The sequence below is a fragment of the Eurosta solidaginis genome, chromosome 2 (assembly GCF_040869045.1).
Source record: "Eurosta solidaginis isolate ZX-2024a chromosome 2, ASM4086904v1, whole genome shotgun sequence".
NCBI classification, from domain to species: domain Eukaryota; kingdom Metazoa; phylum Arthropoda; class Insecta; order Diptera; family Tephritidae; genus Eurosta; species Eurosta solidaginis.
Window position 1 is genome coordinate 8,375,765 of NC_090320.1, and position 19,895 is coordinate 8,395,659.

At 36.8% G+C, this 19,895-nt stretch overlaps 2 protein-coding genes across 2 annotated transcripts; one reads left to right on the top strand and one right to left on the bottom strand.

The window, feature by feature from the left end:
- The first annotated feature begins 2,003 nt into the window (after positions 1 to 2,003).
- gammaTub23C (gamma-Tubulin at 23C) lies at positions 2,004 to 5,555 on the top strand. Its single transcript, XM_067769333.1, has 5 exons — positions 2,004 to 2,564; positions 2,644 to 2,846; positions 2,919 to 3,509; positions 3,576 to 3,710; positions 4,827 to 5,555. Exons 1-5 carry the CDS (start codon positions 2,516 to 2,518, stop codon positions 5,220 to 5,222), a joined length of 1,374 nt encoding a protein of 457 aa, XP_067625434.1. The 5' UTR covers positions 2,004 to 2,515; the 3' UTR covers positions 5,223 to 5,555.
- A 1,112-nt stretch (positions 5,556 to 6,667) lies between these two features.
- On the bottom strand, positions 6,668 to 7,916 carry LOC137241963 (uncharacterized). The gene is made up of 2 exons (XM_067769334.1): positions 7,708 to 7,916; positions 6,668 to 7,617 (listed from the first exon to the last, which is right to left on the bottom strand). The coding sequence occupies exons 1-2, from the start codon at positions 7,844 to 7,846 to the stop codon at positions 6,827 to 6,829; spliced, it is 930 nt and encodes a 309-aa protein (XP_067625435.1). The 5' UTR covers positions 7,847 to 7,916; the 3' UTR covers positions 6,668 to 6,826.
- Between the last annotated feature and the right edge of the window lie 11,979 nt (positions 7,917 to 19,895).

Below are 19,895 nucleotides of genomic sequence, written 5' to 3' on the forward strand. Positions count from 1 at the left end.
CCTGTGTTATGTAATGTATAAACTTCAAAGAGTAATAACAGATTAATTGTTTAATACTAAGCCAATTTAACATATGAAGCATAATACTTTTTGATGCTCTATAAGAGCATTTTTAGTATCAAACGCATTGCTTTGTTTTGCTGTATTTGGAGCTTATTAATTAACGTATCATTTGTTACTAGTAGTATTGATGGGCAGTAAATAAAATGTGGTTCTACAATTGATCTATATACTAATATTTTGTGATGTTGGCTAATATGCTTACATGTTCGATACATAAATCCTATTTTCTGTGCAATTTTCTTCTCTAAATGATTCATGTGTTCTGTGAAACTTAGTTTCTCATCAATTATTACACCTAGGTACTTCATTTGATCTACTCTTTCAATTGCATTGGTTTTTATTTTCAGACTAGATTGGATTAAGTTATTATGGTTCTTGTTAAATATCATATACTTAGTTTTATCAATATTAAGTTTTAGCTTTCTACTGCATAGCCACTTAAATAAATTATTTAAGTCTTCTTGTATTTTCATGACAGCGCAATCTACATTTTTGTCACTAATGCTAACTAATGCATCATCCGCAAAAATACTTATTTTACAATTTCTCAAGCAAGTTTTTATATCATTGATGTAAATTATAAACAATATCGGAGCAAGTAATGAGCCTTGTGGCAGCCCAATGTTAACATCAACAACCAATGAAACTGCGTCTCCAATTACCGTCCTCTGCTTTCTGTTACTCAGGTAACTACAAAACCATTCCAAAGCTTTTCCCTTGATCCCAATTTTATCCATTAACTTCAGCAATTCATTTCGATCGATTGTTTCAAACGCCCTCTTTAAGTCTAAGAAGCAAGATACTACTACCTTTTTATCAGCAACATCCTCTTTCCACTCTGCAATTACCATATTCAATGCTGTTTCGCAGGAGTGGCCTTTCCTGAAGCCTGATTGCTCTGGTATGATTATATTATGATCGTCTAGGTATGCTACTAGTTGCTTTTTCACCACTGTTTCCATAATTTTTTCATCAATAGGTAGGGTATTAATCGGACACAGCTCGTCAGGTTTCATTGTATTTTTTACTTTTGCCACTGGTATTATTGTGGATATCTTCCAGCAGCTGGGAACAATGACACTATCAAACGATTCGTTTATAATGTCCTTATATAAGTGTGCAATGTACACCATAGAGTCCTTGATAACACCCTCTGACAATAGGTTTTTTTGTATGAATACAGATTAGTTTTGGAACACTCCTATACTCCCAAAGGAGTATTCCTTACATTATTTATGGAGTACTCGCGTTTTTTGAAGGGATGTTATACCCTATGGCCATCAGAGCGCTGTGTCTCCGCTTTTCGGTACACCCTGTTGCTGTAGCTAGTTGTTTAACCACAGCCGCTAGATGGGTCTCCTAAGCATTATCTAAGCGATAGGCGTTTTTTTAACGCAGAAACGAAACGTATACGCGTGTAAAAAAACATGGCTAATATGTCTTGGGTTGGCTCATCTGTACAATAACAAAATATGTCTTTTCAAATTGTCAAAACTGTGTATTGGTGTTGGTGCGAATGGTATTCAATGGAAACATAAAATTAACAGTTTTTGTATGCATAAGAAAATGCTGCCAATAGCCGTGTTTTTTAACACGCGTATATCCGTTTACGCTTAAACTTTATATTGACTGCTAAGAGACAAACTATAAATACACCTCTGAAATTGCTGCGCATAAATTTTGTCCTACTAAATTTCAATACGCATTATACTCAGATGTAACTGAAATATGTGTCTTTGTTTCACCCTGTACACTAATTCTATGTATTATATGTGTGTCCACAATTCATCGCAACTGATTCAGCTATATGTTATACCCTATGGCCATCAGAGCGTTGCGTCTCCGCTTTCGGTACACCCTGTTGCTGTAGCTAGTTGTTTTACCACAGCCGCTAGATGGGTCTCCTAAGCATTATCTAAGCGAAGATAGGCGTTTTTTAACACGCGCAAACGAAACGTATACGCGCGTGTTAAAAAACACGGCTAATGTGTTGGTTTCATTTTGAGTTTGCCATCTCCTTTTGACAATCCCATCGGCCATGCAATGAAATAAATAAAATCAGCTGATGAGATGAGCCAACCATATAATTGAATGGCTACTTGGTAAAGTTTACAATATTTATCCTCTTTGCTTTGATTGTATGGAAAATAACCAAAAAGAAGCAATCAGCTGTTGGGATAACTGAATTCGCCTTGGGTTAAAAGAAAGTTGGCTTGACAACCAAGGCGAATCCATACTACTACTGAATTCGCCTTGCCTGACAGCTTTTTAAAATAGATTTCACCGCAAAGTGCAACAAATAAACCAAATACAACAAAGTATTAACAAAACTTCTGTCAATAAAATTTAAAATTTTCATACGTTCAAATGCTGAGTTGCACTAATTGCACTTAAATACATTGTGAGCTAAATATACCAATGTTAATATCATAAAAAAGCAGAAACCGGAATAATGCCTAGTGAAATAATTACATTACAATTGGGCCAGTGTGGCAATCAAAGTGAGTACATACGTAAATTAAAATTTGTGCAAAGGACTGCTAAGGATAACCAATTTATTACTGCCTATATCAATTTTAGTTGGCTTTGAATTTTGGAAACGCTTATGCCTTGAACATGGCATATCACCAAGTGGTGTGTTAGAGGATTTCGCCACAGATGGTGTAGATCGCAAAGATGTCTTCTTTTATCAAGCGGACGATGATCATTATATACCACGAGCTGTGTTGTTAGATTTGGAACCACGCGTTATACACTCTATCATGAGCTCGCCATATGCAAAGGTATGTTTTTTTTGTATATTGAATCACAAATTTAGCTTCGGTCATTACACAAAATTAGTTTTGCTCTCGCAGCTTTATAATCCAGAGAATGTTTACTTGTCCAAACATGGTGGTGGTGCTGGCAATAATTGGGCATCCGGCTATAGTCAAGGTGAAAAATTGCAAGAAGAAATTTTTGATATAATCGATCGTGAAGCAGATGGTAGTGATTCACTGGAAGGTTTTGTTCTATGTCACTCCATTGCTGGCGGTACTGGTTCCGGCATGGGTTCATATATAATGGAGCGTTTATCAGATCGTTTTCCAAAAAAGCTAATACAAACTTATAGTGTCTTTCCAAATCAGGATGAAATTAGTGACGTTGTCGTCCAGCCATATAATTCAATGTTAACATTACGCCGACTGACTAGTTGTGCTGATTGTGTGGTGGTATTAGACAATACTGCACTTAATCGTATAGCAACTGATCGCTTACATATACAAAATCCAAGTTTTACACAAATTAATACATTGGTTTCAACCATAATGTCTGTTAGTACAACGACCTTGCGTTATCCTTCTTATATGAATAATAATCTAATTGGATTAACAGCACCTTTAATACCAACACCACAATTACATTTCCTGATGACTGGTTATACGCCACTAACCACCGATAATGATGTAAGATTAAATTATAAGATATTGTTTTGAGACAAATTGAATATTATTTTTTAATTTTTTATGTAGCAAACTGTTAATGTTCGCAAAACAACAGTATTAGATGTAATGCGTCGCCTGTTACAACCCAAAAATATGATGGTCTCAACTGGGCCGGATAAAACCAACCACCATTGTTATATTTCCATTTTGAATATAATACAAGTAAGCTTGAATTTGATGCAGACAAATGTATATTTATAAATAAATATAGGCTAGGTTAGGGGCAAAATCTGGGTAGGTAAGAGATTAACCTGTTGAGCCAAATTAACGCTGTTGTTGTTGTTGTAGCGATAAGGTTTCTCCCCGAAGACTTTGGGGAGTGTTATCGATGTGACGGTCCTTTGCCGGATACAGATCCGGTACGCTCCGGTAACACAGCACTATTAAGGTGCTAGCCCGACCATCTCGGGAACGATTTATATGGCCACATTAAACCTTCAGGCCATACCTCTCTCCCCACCCCCAAGTTCCATGCGGATAGGTGAGGTTGACAATTGGGTTTGGAGAAGCTATATATTGCGCTGGCAACCTGAAAGGGTTGCGCTCCACAGCCCCTTGAATCTGGTATTTTAGTCGCCTCTTACGACAGGCATACCTACCGCGGGTATATTCTCACCCCGTAACCTGCTGGGGGTCCAAATTAACGCATCACTCCGTTTTTTAAAAAAGGAACGCTTTCTACCTTACTGCTACATTAGATTTCATTCACTCAAAATGAATCAACAAAAACACTACCACGGCCACCAAATTAGTGTCCCTTGATTAAACGAAACAGTACAATAATCTGACAAACTACGCTACAAAAATTAGAAATTCGTTTTGAGGTGATATTGGACTCTGAACTACATAGTTCAATGCCGACTATCGTATCTGGGATATTGCTGCAGTAGGGACAAATCGGTGCTGGCTACGAGCGCAAGCCGAACAGCTGGCCCCAGTGGGTTAGGCCTGTCGTAATAGACGACAGGCCCAAAGATTCGAGGGACAAGACAAATAGTTCTCGAGGCTATCGCGCTAATACCAACAGGTAGTAGTAGGGGAGTCTTAGTCGGAGAAAACTGCATACATCCGCAACACTTCTCTAATACTTGCAGAGTGTTTTTACGGCTACACGACTACAACAGCAAGAGTTTGGGTGTTATCGATGCTGATGCACCACGCATCAGGCACATAACTTTTGCATAGGTGCTTTGCACGCTAACAGTATAAATTGATCAATTGATTTCCTCTTTACTATAAAGAGAATAGCCGTAACTTTTAATTATTTTATTATTTCAGGGTGAAGTAGATCCCACTCAAGTACACAAATCTCTACAACGTATTCGAGAACGTAAATTGGCACAATTCATTCCATGGGGTCCCGCTAGCATACAGGTTGCATTATCACGATCCTCACCCTACGTACAGAGTAGTCACCGTGTTTCAGGCCTTATGCTTGCCAATCATACAAGTATTTGCTCACTATTTGAACGTGCTCTTGGTCAATATGATAAACTTAAAAAGAGGGGCGCTTTCTTGGATCAATTCAGACGTGAAGATATATTCAAAGATGATTTGTCTGAACTGGATGATTCACGTGATGTGGTCGATTGTTTGGTGCAGGAATATGAAGCAGCGACACAACCAAACTATTTACAATGGTCAGCGAAGAAAGGTCAAGAGGTGGCGAATTAATTAAAACCCAAACCAATGTTATGTGTTAGATCTTATTGTTGCCATAACAACTTCTAATACTCGAATTCAGCAACTATTGTTAGTTTCAATGTTTAGGGACTTCCATGTAAGCTTTAAGACTTATCCGTCCGGTAAAAATATTTGTTGGGAACAAAATTTGTGTTTATAAGGCAGATCATTTTTAAAGCTTATATGAAAAAAACAGCCCTTATTTTATGAGCTAAACTGTTATGCTCATCTTTTCATATTTATGTAATGTATAAAATATATATGCGAAAAAAACTAAATTTTGCGACCTTTGACCTCGAATATATATATATATATATATATATATATATATATATATATATATATATATATATATATATATATATATATATATATATATATAATCTATAGCTGTTCATTTCACCACGACTTCATATTATTCCTCAAAACAAATCCAGTTGTATTGTTTATGATATATTTCAAATAAAAAAGAAAACTGAAAAGGTCAATATTAGTATGCTTCAGAAAAATCTCAGCTTTCGAGTGTGGACTCGTTTCATTTCATGATTTCAAATGATCTACCAATGACATCCGCCAGATCATAAAAAATAACATAAAAGTAAAAGGAAGGTTGGTGACTGATTCGGTCTTCGAATTTCTGGTTGGCTTGAACAGTACGTTTTTATCTTCTAAATTTGCACATGAATCCAGAAATCCCACGTGATCCATGTATTTACGTATGCAATAATTGCGTAATGCGAAAATGAAAATAAAAAACACCACTACACAATTTGGTTTTGCAATTCGTTGATTCGATCAAACCAACTTCTTTTGAAAAAATTTTGAGTGTCAATATCGATCGTTTGGGCCTTGATTATGTAATTCAAATTATATAAATCATAAAAGCTTAACTTCACTGAGCATGAAAATAAAAAAAATATAAAAATAAATGTAAGGCGCGATAACCTCCGAAGAGATCTAAGGCCGAGCTTCTCTTCCAATTTGCGTCGTGCTCCTCTTGCTTTTCCCTACAAATTGGCCGGACGGGACCTACATGTTTTATGCCGACTCCGAACGGCATCTGCAAGGCAGATGAGTTTTCACTGAGAGCTTTTCATGGCAGAAATACACCCGGAGCGCTTGCCAAACACTGCCGAGGGGCGACCCCGTTAGAAAAATTTTCTTCTAATTGAAAAACCTTATTTCTAAAATTTTGATGTTGCTTTGCCCGGGGTGTGAACCCAGGGCATACGGTGTGGTAGGCGGAGCACGCTACCATCACACCACGATGGCCGCCATGAGCATGAAAATAACATATGTATATTTTATGAAAAATAAAAATTTACATACTACTTTAAATAAATACTAAAAAAACTATCGGCACCAACTCAGCTTACATGTTTCATAGCTTTTCCGACAACACCAACCTTCCACCCCAAGTTTATACAGACGAAAAATGCACGTGGATTTTTCCTTCGTGTATTCAGTACAGTGCAAATAAGATCATATGCAAAAAAATTCTCATATAAATTAAAAATACATACATATAATGTAACAATAAAATTAAAGAAACTTATATATCGTACACGGGTTGTCTTGGGAAACGCGTGTCCTATTCATTGTTGACTTTCAATTTCGGCGATGGCAAATAACTTTGCCATTTCTACTTTAATGTTAACCTGCTGACGTAAAGGCAATGTGCGAAACGTTTGCGCATAACTACTAAACAAGTGATCAATGGCATCAACTCCAGCTGCACCTTCCCCAACACCTCCTCCGACAGCTACAACATTTGGATATTTTTTCTTGTCCTCCAAGTAGTGTACAAAATAGTTGGCATCATTTGGCTTCGTTTGGTTTGTATGCACATTGTAATCTCTAGAAGCAGCCCCCACAACAGAATTAGCAATACCATTCGTGGTAGATACTTCAAGATGGGACGTTTCAGAACTTGACGCATTACGGCCAAACACATCCGATAATGTATTATCGCCAGTTTGTTGAATTTCCTTTTTATAGGTTTTTTCTGCACGCCTATTTGGTGAAGTGTTCGAGTGTAGAGATCGGCGTTGTTTACTCTGACTTTTCCTTTTCGCCCTAACACTTGAATTGAGTTGAACTTGTTTTGCTGCTGCTTTTGCTATTTTATCATATGGTAAACTTTTCGCATACTTTAATGTAGGTTTTATTGCTTTGTGTTCTGTTTTGAAAGGTACGTGTACTGAGGAGGGTTGTGAACGTCTTGCAAGAATCTCATCTAAGAATGATAAATTTGTGCGTCCATTCCATTTCACAAAACGATTATTGACCGCTTCTTGACTTGCCGCATCTTTGACTTTATTGAGTTGATTTTTATACTTCACATAAGAGTCACGCAAGTTCTTCCATCGTGCTTTGGCTTTTAAAGCTATAAATTAAATAAGCTGAACATATTTTGCATTTTGTTGGTAGTATCTTTTGACTTTCAACTTCGTTGATCGCAAAAATAGGTACTTACGCGACAATTTCAATTCATCTCCAATATTCTTCCATGCTTGCTCTTTAGCGTTTAAACTTTTATACTCTGTATGTTGATCGTCATAAACGCAAGGGTGATTTTGTACTTTATTTATTAATAATTCACTTATTTCGTCCATATTTTGTATAATTGAAAAACAGTCAATAAACAACAGGACGCTAAAAACCAAGGCGAATTCAGTACAGTATAGATTCGTCTTGCCTTATAGCTCCGACACATAAGCAGTTTTTCATATAGATGAGTTTACAAGCTTATGCATTACGAGTAGATTGCACGTATTTTCATGGAGAACGGTAGAATGAGCGACACTGGCGCCATCTGATATTGAAAAGTAGCCAACTTCCAAATTTTGTTCCAAGGAAATCATAAAGCTTATATGACACTACTTTATTTTTGCTTGGATTCCAAGCTAAACAAACTGACGAAACTTTATCGGAAATTCAAAACACAAAAACCATTTCTATCATGAAAATGCGAGACCACTATTCCCCCAAAATTAGTGAGTTGGACATGTTTTTGTTTATGTTTTACATCTTACATCAAATAACACGCGAAAATTATTTCGGTCTCTAATGGTTCACTTTTTCACAAGACAGTTTATTTTAATTGTTTTTATGCACCAAATTTTCAAACTAAAAACAAAATTTTCATTTGTCAGAAAAAATAAAGAAAAACCGGCCGAATTGTATTGAAAATAAAGATAAAATACAAGAAAATAAAGTAGTGTCATATATAGATATAAGAAGAAGAATTTGACATTTGCTTTGGCTAAGGCTGTTGGCACACTTTGCAAGTGAAATTATTTTTCCCACTGGTTGGTAAAATTTCTAACATTTTTCGAAATTGAAAATTGCAATATAACAATCGAATACGACGCAAAATATCAAAAGCTTTTGATACGGTCAACCATGGCACGTTACTGCAAGACCTGGAAGGGTATACCCTTCCCCCATGTCTTAAAAGGTGGACCGCAAATTATCTGGGTGGTCGGCAGGCATCGGTGCAATTTAGAAACGAAACATCAAAACCAAGAAGAATTAAACAAGGGGTGCAACAGGGTGGTGTCCTAACCCCACTTTTGTTTAATTTCTACATATCTAAGCTACCTTCACCACCAGAAGGAGTCACTATCGTTTCATACGCCGATGACTGCACAATAATGGCCACAGGCCCAGGCCCACATATCGATGAGCTCTGCAACAGAATAAACGGCTACCTCCCTGATCTCTCCTGTTTTTTCGCCTCGTCAAACCTGGCATTATCACTGACTAAATCTTCCGCGACCTTATTTACAACATGGACGTCCCAAATGTCGACCATTTTGAACATCCAATTACCAAAAATCTTGGGTGTGACGTTTGATCAGGATCTACATTTTGGTGAGCACGCAGCCGCAATTGTTCCGAGAATCCAGAGCCGTAATAAAATCCTCAAATCCCTTGCTGGCAGTACCTGGGGAAAAGATAAAGAAACGCTCATTACTACATACAAAGCAATTGGCCAGCCGTTTACGTGCTACGCGTCACCTATATGGTCGCCAAGCCTAAAAATTACCCACTGGAAGAAGCTACAGGCCTGCCAAAATACTGCTCTCAGAATCGCCACGGGCTGCCTTCTTATGTCCCCAGAACACCATCTACATAATGAGGCGAGAATACTCCCTATCAGGGAGAGAAACAAACAGTTCCAGTTCAATACCCAGAAACCTGGGCATCCAATCTGATTGATGAGCCAACACCGCCTAGAATCAACCCCGACATAAAAAATGTATGCCCCGCTTGCAATGTGTCCCCACATGACACCAACCATCTCTTTAATTGTAATGTGGAACCAACGCGTCTAACACCCCTTTCATTATGGTCCACCCCTGTTGAAACAGCAAGCTTCCTTGGACTCCCGTTAGAGGATATTGATGACAATTTGTGAACGGTCGCGGCTGTTAGGTGGGGCGAAGCACTGCTACAACAACAACAACAACAACAACACAAAATATGTTAGCAAGTATTTCTGTTGTATAGGGAGAATGTGCTTCGCGAAATTTTGTATGTGAATGGGCAAGGCGTAATAAACTTCAATTACCAAGTCTGAAGTTCATATTTACAAACGTAGCATCTTGATTGATTGTGGCGATGTTATTAGCTGTGTTTTTTTTTTAGTTCTATATACGTTTACGCTTAAACTTTATATGGACTGCTAAGCGACAAACTTTAAATATACCTCTGAAATTGCTGCGCATAAAATTTGTCCTACTAAATTTCAATACGCATTATACTCAGATGTAACTGAAATAAGTGTCTTTGTTTCACCCTCTACACTAATTCTATGTATTCTATGTGTGTCCACATCGCAACTGATTCAGCTATATGTTATACCTTATGACCATCAGAGGGTTGTGTCTCCGCTTTTCGGTACACCCTGTGCTGTAGCTGTAGTTATTTAACCACAGTCAATAGATGGGTCTCCTAAGCATTATCTAAGCGAGGATAGGCGTTTTTTTCACGCGCAAACGTAAACGTATACGCGTGTGAAAAAAAACACGGCTATTGGAATGTAAAGCTTGTGTTAAACGCATCTATCTGAAAATGTTATTGTACCGCGGCCTTTAGACTCGCTGTTCAACAGTATTACCGAGAGCTTAGAAAAAATGTATCAATTTGCAAGCAAAAAATGTATCAAATGCAACAATTGCAAATTAATCAATTTATTTATTTGTTAAAAACCAACAACCATACCAGAACACTGGCTATCATTTGAGACAACATTTGATAGTCAGTACTGTCAACTTAACGATCTGCGCTCCGAACAAATTTTGTAGCACAAACTTAAGGGGACTAACCAAAGATGACGGCAAAGAGTATAAATTATAATAACGGCTGAATTCTGTAATTCAGTCTCATCTCAAGTCTCTAAATTTGAGATTTTCCTTTATTTTTATTTTTTTTAAAATATAATTTCTGTGGTAGGGCTTCTTAAGATCCTCATAAAACCAGTTTATATTCCAACAGTATTTTCAATTCAATAGATTTTTACATGGCCCCACGCCAGTCACAAACGTAAAGTTTTTAATATTTATTTTTCCACAACTAGTACACAATGGTAATACCATAGAGGCCAGAACCACGTGTAGTAGCTATGAATTATAAATTTTTGTAATTGTTCGTAATTTCAATTGAGATTGGTATCTCAATGGCACAACGCCAGGTTATATTCAATTTGTCAAATTTATTTATCGAAGTTCACAAAAAGTGAAATTTAATTTTTGCAATCAAAAATGCAGTTTGATGTAGGTATGCATTGAGTATTGCATAGTTTGTAACACGAGCTGCTTATTCAGCATAAAGTATATATGCAATCAATTGTCTTTTATAAGCCGTAATTTGTTCCATTAGTTGCGTTATAATTCCGAGAGTTTTCTTAATTTCCAATAATGGCCTGTTGCCATGTGCTAATCACTGTCCCGTTATGATCCGTTATATGTAAAGCAAGTTGGTTTTATGTGGCCCACGCCAGGTTTTAAATTTCAATATTTCAATATGCGATCAATTATAAATTCACTGATTCTTGTTAGGACTGCACAACCGCCATCTGACTCCAGGTCAGTGAAGCACTGCATCTCCCAACCCCGCCGAAAAGCCAGAAGGAAGCACAAAGCCAACCGTGAGGCCTATTTAAATTTTCGGCTCAACTAAAAAAGCCAGACAAATTGCAGTTGAGCCGAGGATGGCCCGCACGACCACTCCGACGAAACGACTAGGATCTGCAGATTTCACGATTTGCACGAACAATACAAAAAAAAAAAAAAAAGCAGATGCGCCATATATGTTTTTTAAGTATTTTCTGTTTTTTTTTTTTAATTTTTTCTATGCTGGGCAAGGCGGAATAAAAAAACATATTTAAAGCGTTTTTCGCAAATAATTTTCATACTTTTGCTGGAATTTTAATGTCTGTGATCTGCATCGGCCCAGCTCACAAATTAGTGATTGCTTTTGTGAGGCTGGAGACGCGAGACAGCTTACAGAATGGCAAATTGTCTCAAAAGTGATTTTCACCCCAAATAGTCTCTACACAGCCAGCATTTTTTGAAAATTTTGATCAAAAAATATTCAAATATCATACCCCAAGGTGATTAAAAACGTTCAAATTTAAAAGCATTTTCTGTTCGAAAATTAACGTATCGTCGGGAGAAAAATGTACCATAAATGTGATTATTCTTGAATAATCATTTGTGATTCATGTTTCGAAACGCTTTTTATTCATATTTGATATCATTGTAAAATTGAGCTTTAATTGTTTTAGAGTAATATTTGACTACTTTTCAGAGTCATTTTCTGATCATATTCGTGAACATATTTCAATCGTTTTGGTTGAGATTTTTAAATCATTTTTGAATGCGATTATGATGCATTTATTCTTCATATCTCATTCCAAATAGATACTACATAATAATCTTATTTCGTCAGGGGAAGAAATCATGCGGAAGTGAGCTATTTGAACCACAGGTCACTCGCAAAAAAACTTGACCTATATACACCTGCGACTACAACATCCAGCATCAGGTATGATCGTCAATATTTTAAAATACGATACGGCACGGGATGTTGAAGACATATCCAGGTACATATGTCAAGAGAGTTTCACTTACCTGGTCAAATAGCTCCCAACTTTTGTATTGTCCAGCTATTATGTATTTTCTGGGAAGCCGAAGGTGGAGAAATGGTTGGGGAAATCTTCGGGCACGAGCAGCATTTGCATTACATTGTTTTGAAAAATGTCTTAATAATAAAAATTTTATATACATATTTTTTCTGAACTTCATGATTGAAAAAATGTGTGTATGTGAAAAAAAATAAGATTTTCAATGAAAAGTAAAGTACAAAACTCATTATTCAGTCAGCAAATATAGTCAGAAAATATTCAGAAAGCTGATTGAAAAATTATTATAAATTTTTGATCACCTGAAGTAAACACATTTGATTCAAATATGATTCCCAAATGTGATTGAAAAACTATATTCAGTTTTTGATCATCAAAGGTAAGCATATTTGATTATTTTTTTGGTGGTTTTTATGAAATATTAAAATTTAATCATAAAACGAGTTCAAAAATGATTCCAAAAAGTGATCGAAAAATGCTTTTCAGTTTTTGATCATCAAAAGTATGCATATTTGATTATTTATTTTGTTCAATTGTATGATAACTCATTATTTAGTCAGAAAGAGTAATCAAATTGTATTTATATGTAGGGAAATTCAAAATTTAATCATCTAAATGCTGAGTGGGTAATAGCGACTAGAGACAGCTTACTGAATTCAGCTGTTAAAACCACCAGTTTGCTACGAGCACGCCTGACGAGAGGGAGGTGGGTGGGGGATTTCCCCGGGCCCGGAGTTTCTCAGGGGGCCCGCGATTTGGAGGTACGAAGAAATTTTTTTTAGTTCAGGAAAGTTTTTAGTTGTTCCATGTGCAAATTTTAAGCCGAATTTCGAAAGCAACGGATATTGATAATGATTTTTTGCCTGAGGAGACAATAAAAACATCAAACAAAAATGTGTTTCTCAGGGTGCCCGCGATTTAGAGGTAGTAAGATATTTTTTTTTATTCAAGAGAGTCTTTAGTTGTTCCATGTGCAAATTTTAACGAATATTTATAATGATTTTTTGCCTGAGCCTGAGGAGACAATAAAAACATCAAACAAAAATGTATGTTTACATGAATCCGAAATCATAAAGTTTTCGTGGTGACACTGATGAAGGTTCATCTTCAAAAGGTCTTCCAACAATACCACGAACTCTGTATCAAAGTCCAGATTATTTAAACGACTTCGATATCGATACCGTGAATAATGAGTTTTTGCGATCTGAAGAAGTCAACGAAATAATTCGTCGAGGTCATCAAAAGTGTCCTGTTATTTTTCCACATGATTGTCATGACGAGGCATTTCCTACCTCGTTGTTAAACAGAATCTTGCCAAATGGAGAGAACGTGGAGCGTGACTGGTCAGTGTGGAGTGCCAGTAGCAATGTTTTTTATTGCCTACCATGTCGTCTGTTAAGCACCAATACTTTAAATCGACATAAAATTTGTTCTGCGGATATTCGAATTCCTGGTATGGAAGAAGCTATACGATAAACTGCCAGCACACGAAAGTACTCAAGATCACATTAAATATTATATTCAATGGCGATCTCTACAAAATCGAATTCAAAAGGAGGCTACAATTGATACACTTATGAATGACCAGCTAATCACTGAAACTCAAAAGTGGAAAGAAATTTTATATGGAATTTTGGACACTATTTTATTTTTGGGTGAAAGAGGCGTGGCTTTCAAAGGCGAAAGTATATATTTTGGTGAACGAAACGATGGACATTTTTGGGCATCTAAGATCTCATAAGCCAATATGACCTGATACTTAGAGATCATTTGGAGAAGGTTAGGATTTCACAACAGCAGCACAAACGTTTACAAGTTCACTATCTTTCCCCAGACATTCATAACGAGTTTATAGAAATTTGTGCAAAGCACGTGAGGGAAACTATATTAGATCAAGGCAAGAAAGCCAAGTATTTTGCTATTATCGTTGATGCTTTGTCTGATGCTAGTAACGTTGACTACGTTCATTTTGCGCTAAATCCATTTCAATTCGAAAGAAAAAAATTTTACAATTCAAGAACTGTTTTTGGCTTTCGTGAATTGTAACCAAAAAACTGGTCAGAGAATCGCTGATCTAATTTGCCATATTTGATTGAAGATTGTCGTGTACAAGGGCACGATAAAGGCCCCAATATGAAAGGAGCTTACAACGGAGCACTACGTCACATTCTCGACAAAAACTCGAATGCTGATTACTCGCCTTGTGCAACCCACAGTCTCAATTTATGTGGTGTTGATGCTGCAGAATGTTGTATGGCTGCAATTACTGTCTTCGGAGTTGTGCACGAATGTTTTACTATTTTCAGCAGCACTCCACAACGATGGGACATCCTGAAAAAAAATGTACCGAGCTCTCTTTATAGTCTTTCAGTCAAAAGCCAAATTTGACTGCGCAAGCAACTTGTTGTGTACCGGCATTATCAAGTACATCAACAAGCTCGAATGTATCTTGCTGTCCTCAATTTCGTTCAAATACTGACTACCGTTAATGAAAGAAACGTGGTCCTCCAAGCTAGAGCCGCCACCATAGATGTTGAGGTCCGACATATAGATGCCTTATTAGCTGATTTGAAGTTGATCAGCAACCAATGGGAAACAATTTTAAACGAATGCAAAACAGTTGCTATTCAATTGAACATCTCGCTAAAGTTTCCGGATATTCGAAAGAGAAAGCCCAAAACACGTTCTGAAGATAATTTAAATTAGATGATTACGGATGATTCAGAGTCTGATTTAAAAAAAAATACATTCCTGGCGATCGTTGATTCGGTAATCACTGGCATTACTGATCGATTTGTGGCTATGAGAAATTTGAGCGAGACGTTTTCCTTTTTGTGGAAATTTGAAGATATGGATGAAACTACGGTTCGGGCGAGCGCAGCAAACTTTGCCGAAAAATACAAGTCGCACGTTTCTCAAAGCTTAGAATGCAAAACAATTCACTTGAAACACATTTACGAAGTAAATTTTGATAAAGGCCTGTCACCATTGGAATTGCTAAATGCCATCTATGTTCAAAATCTGTATACGATTTTCCCCAACATTTGTGTTGCTTTACGTATCTTTTGCATTATACCTGTCACTGTAGCTAGTGCAGAACGTTCTTTCAGCGTCCTTGCAAGAATCAAAAACTTTCATAGATCGTGTTCATCTCAAGAGCGAGTTTCAGGACTTGCCATGCTTTGTGTTGAATCTGTTTTGGCAAGACAGTTAAATTTTGATATTATTATAAAAAATTTTGCAGCGAAAAAAGCAAGAAAAGCCACTCTTTGATATCCGAACCTTCTATATTCAATAACTAAAATTTATAGTCATCATTATATTTATCAGAAATGCACTAAAATGTTACCAAATAACTAGAAAAGATTATTTGAAGCAATATGTGGCTGTTAAAAGAGAATTTTATATCTACGTTACAATAAAACAGTATAAATAGTAAATATTCTGTGCTAATTTTATTTTCGGCTCTTAGTCCAAAAATCATTTAGTTGATGTGGCAAAAATTTATTTTGTTTGATGTAATCCAAATTAATCAAATGTATTGGTGGATTTTTTATAGGGGGCCGGTAAATTGTTTAGTCCCGGGCCCGGATTTTCTCTCTACGGCCCTGGCTACGAGTGGCGAGTAACTCGCTGGAAATCAAAAAATTGTTGCCGAATGTTTTCTATGAGGGACATTTTTGAATTGTCTCCCATTTACCTATCTATGCGGTCTAGGCACCTTGTGCAACTGCGATTTTTGGAAAGAGAATTAATTAATTAATTAAATACAGTCAGAAAAATTAACAAAAATACCCAACGAAAATGTTCATGAATATCTTTTGCTCCGCCTCTGGATTATTGTTAGACTACCGGATACTCGACCGGTAGTAGCTTCGGCTACGAAAGTCCGTTCAAGACTAAAAATGGAACCACGAGGAGCAGATAGTCCGCGGAGCTTGCTCCGTTTCTGTTCATTTACGGTAGGCCCTTCGCGAGTATCGTGGTGACTCTGGCTGATATTCGAATGCAGTAAGAGTTGGCTAGTTCGAATGTGGAGCATTGCAACCGGGTGCCATGACCCTTAGGTTTGAAGAGGTGCTAAAAAGACCTCTAACCACACCATGGTGAGGATGTGTCCACTCACATCATCAATTGGGACCACGGTGAGCCCTGGTCGGTGGCCAAATGACTTGACATGTGAACCTGGATGCACCGTGAGGTTGTGCCAACAATAACTGGTACTCACGTAAAATTACTTTGGTGGAAAGCCACACAAAAAACAACATACCCCAAAAAATTAGAGGGGGTATGTAGACTATATCGATGCTTAGCATTACGGGAGCTCTGAAAACAGCCCCGACGGCTGCACTGTATGCCATTCTGCACATCCAACCCGTAGACCTGGTAGCAAAGAACAAAGCGTTAACGACCGCAACCAGGCTCGGTACTTCGGGGCAGCTTGAGCGCCGACCATATGGCCGTAGTAGTATAGCGTCATCAATCACAAGACGAACATACTACATAAATCCCTATCTGCGCTTCGAGGGAGATCTTAAGGTCACAATAGAGGTAGACGGTTGGCGCAAGGGTGCGCAAATGGCGGACGAGGCGATACATGTGTACACCGATGGTTCCAAAGTAGTGGAAGGAGTAGAGTCTGCGGTATACTGCGCTGATCCGGAAATAAGCAGATCCTACAAGCTGCCGGATTACTGTAGCGTTTTCCAAGCGGAAATATTAGCCGTAACCAAAGCAGTAGAAACCCTGGAAGAGAAAAGCTTAAGCTGCAACCGTGTTAACTTTTATATTGACAGTCAAGCAGCAATTAAGGCAATAATCTCGCATAGCACAGCATCTAAATGCGTGTTAGAGTGTAAGCAGTGTCTGGAGAGAATCGGGACAGGGAGAAGCATACATCTATATTGGGTCCCAGAGCATATGGGAATAGTTGGGAATGAAAAAGCGGACGAACTAGCTAAAAAGGGCGTATCCCTTGAAGCTTGCTCCGTAGATGTCCCAATCAGATTGGGCGAGATTAAGCGAAGGCGAGAGGTGCACATGATCGACCAAGCGGGAAGGCGTGGATTCAAGGGCGGATGTAGGAAGTGTGGGTTGGAGGAGGAAACGATCGAGCACGTTCTGTGCTCGTACCCTGCAGTTGCCAGGCTAAGACTCCAGCTATTAGGAGTGATACAGCTGTCAGATCTAGAAGCAGTAAGTGGCTTAAGTCCTAGGAAGCTTCTAGCATTTGTCAAGAGGACGGAGTTATTTTATAACATAGGTCCTGGTTTTTGATAGGGTTTCTCAGTTTGGTCGTTAAAACAAACTTCTGGTTACACTACGGACTCAATCAGTCTATGTGAGGTCCTCATGGACCGGCCAGTTCAAACTACCTACCTACGTAAAATTACGAACTTAATGTGGATTATTGATACTGCGTTCAAAACTCGTCTTTTGATATCTATATTTTAGGACGCGTATTCCAAGTCTACCGCTGTTATAGATTTTTTCCAGACGGCGTGGTAGACGAACACGCTACCTCTCTTCGCCTACAATACAATGCTTTATAGAGTTGAAATATCGTTATAGAATGACCGAAGTATCGTTATGGTATTAAAATTCGTGCCCTTACTTACCAAGTCTTATAGTAAATTAGATTTGTACTAATAAATTAAACAAAATTTATTGGGTATTATTTTTTCCAAAAAAGAAAATTTTTAATTTTATTCCTCTTTTTTTTAAATATTTTTTCCAGTTTTTTTTTGTATGTGTTTTGATCACTTTCATAAATTAATATTATGCTATTAAATTAGTTAAATTATTTAAATTTTTCAAATTTATTAATTATCGTCAATGTGACGAAACATCTTTTTTGTCTGTCAATAACGATCGATCGACAACAGACTTTGTATGCATTACAACTTATTTTAAATTTTAATTACTTATATTTAAAATTAACATTTAATTAATTGTCAGCTTTAATTTATACATGCAATTTAGTAATTGTAATTACATATGTTTTTTTTTTATGTTTATTAGTACACATTTTTGTTTAAAACGTAATAACAATTTAAGTTATGCATTGATTATTTTACTGTCAAAGTAATAATAAATTTTTGTTTGATTGGGTGTAAATGTAGTGGTGAAACGTTGAAAATGTTGAAGTAATTAAAGAATAAATACAACAATTATTGTGAAGTTCGATGGGTATTAGTTTCCGACCGAGCTCGAATTTTCGACGTTCAGGTGAAACCAACCGAACATTAACTTTCTACAGTCTAAATTACTTAGCTCAAAAAATGAAGTTCAGCAGGTAAAATTGCCAAAGAGGATAAATAAATAAGAGCCACCAGTCCGCTATGAGTGGCTAGTAACTCGCTGGAAATCAAAAAAAATGATGTCCAATGTTTTCTGTGACGGACATTTTTAATTGTCTCGCATTTATCTATGCCGTGTAGGCACCTTATGCAAATGTGATTTTTGGGAAGAGAATTAATTAATTAATTAAATACAGTCAGGAAAAATAAACATAAATTCCCCACGAAATATATAGACGACATATACGCACATCTTGCCCAAAAAAAACCTGCGACGTGCACATATGAATGTCCCATCCCTAGGAACTAAATTATTGGCTGTAAAATTTTCACGTTTTTCTTTTATTTCGTCATTGTGAATTCGTACCTGTCAAATAATAGTTGACAGGGAGAATGGCTGTCGCGAATGGCCAGAGAATAGACGATAGGTTTGTTTTTTGCTCGCGGTTATTAAATTGAAGTCTATGAATTGCCCATTTGTGTCTCAAATCGGCTTTTCTTTTAAATGTGTATACTGAAAATGAGACTACATGTTTATATTCATTTCTAAAATCTAGTTAACAGATAAAATCTGAGCAGCCAATTAAGCAAACATTTTAAAATATGTAAATAATGCAATAAACCAGTCGTCTACAAAAATTTTTGGAAAAACTATTGAGCAAATAATTTAAGTAATCGAACAGCGATTGAACAGGTGATCGAGGCTGTTTACTATTGTGAACGTTTTATCAAACATTCGCCACTTGTATGAATTCACAATGATTTCGTGCTTCAATTTAGGGAAGACACCTCAGAGGTGGTTCTTTGTCTATCAAATGGAGGAGTTTACATATACACCCTTATTCTAAGTATTCTGATTGCGAATAACAACGTTACCAGAAAAATAGGTGGTAACGTCTCGTTACTACGCAAAATTGCTAAATATTTGTATGAACAAAATAAACAAACAAAAACGTGTATCCATGTTAAAGTACACGAAGTTTTTAATAATAATAATACTTTTTAACACAAAATTTAGTTCACATTTTTATTTTATTCTCAATACTGCTACTTTGTTTTTTGACAGTTTAACCGTTCAGGCCAGAATCGCGGTTACACGAAATGGTAACGATTTTTGGTTACATAATACTTCGATAACAAATTTAATATTATTTTTAAGTTTTTCTTTGCTCATTTTGTTTTGTATTGACAGTTGCTGATTTGCTATTCAGTGTT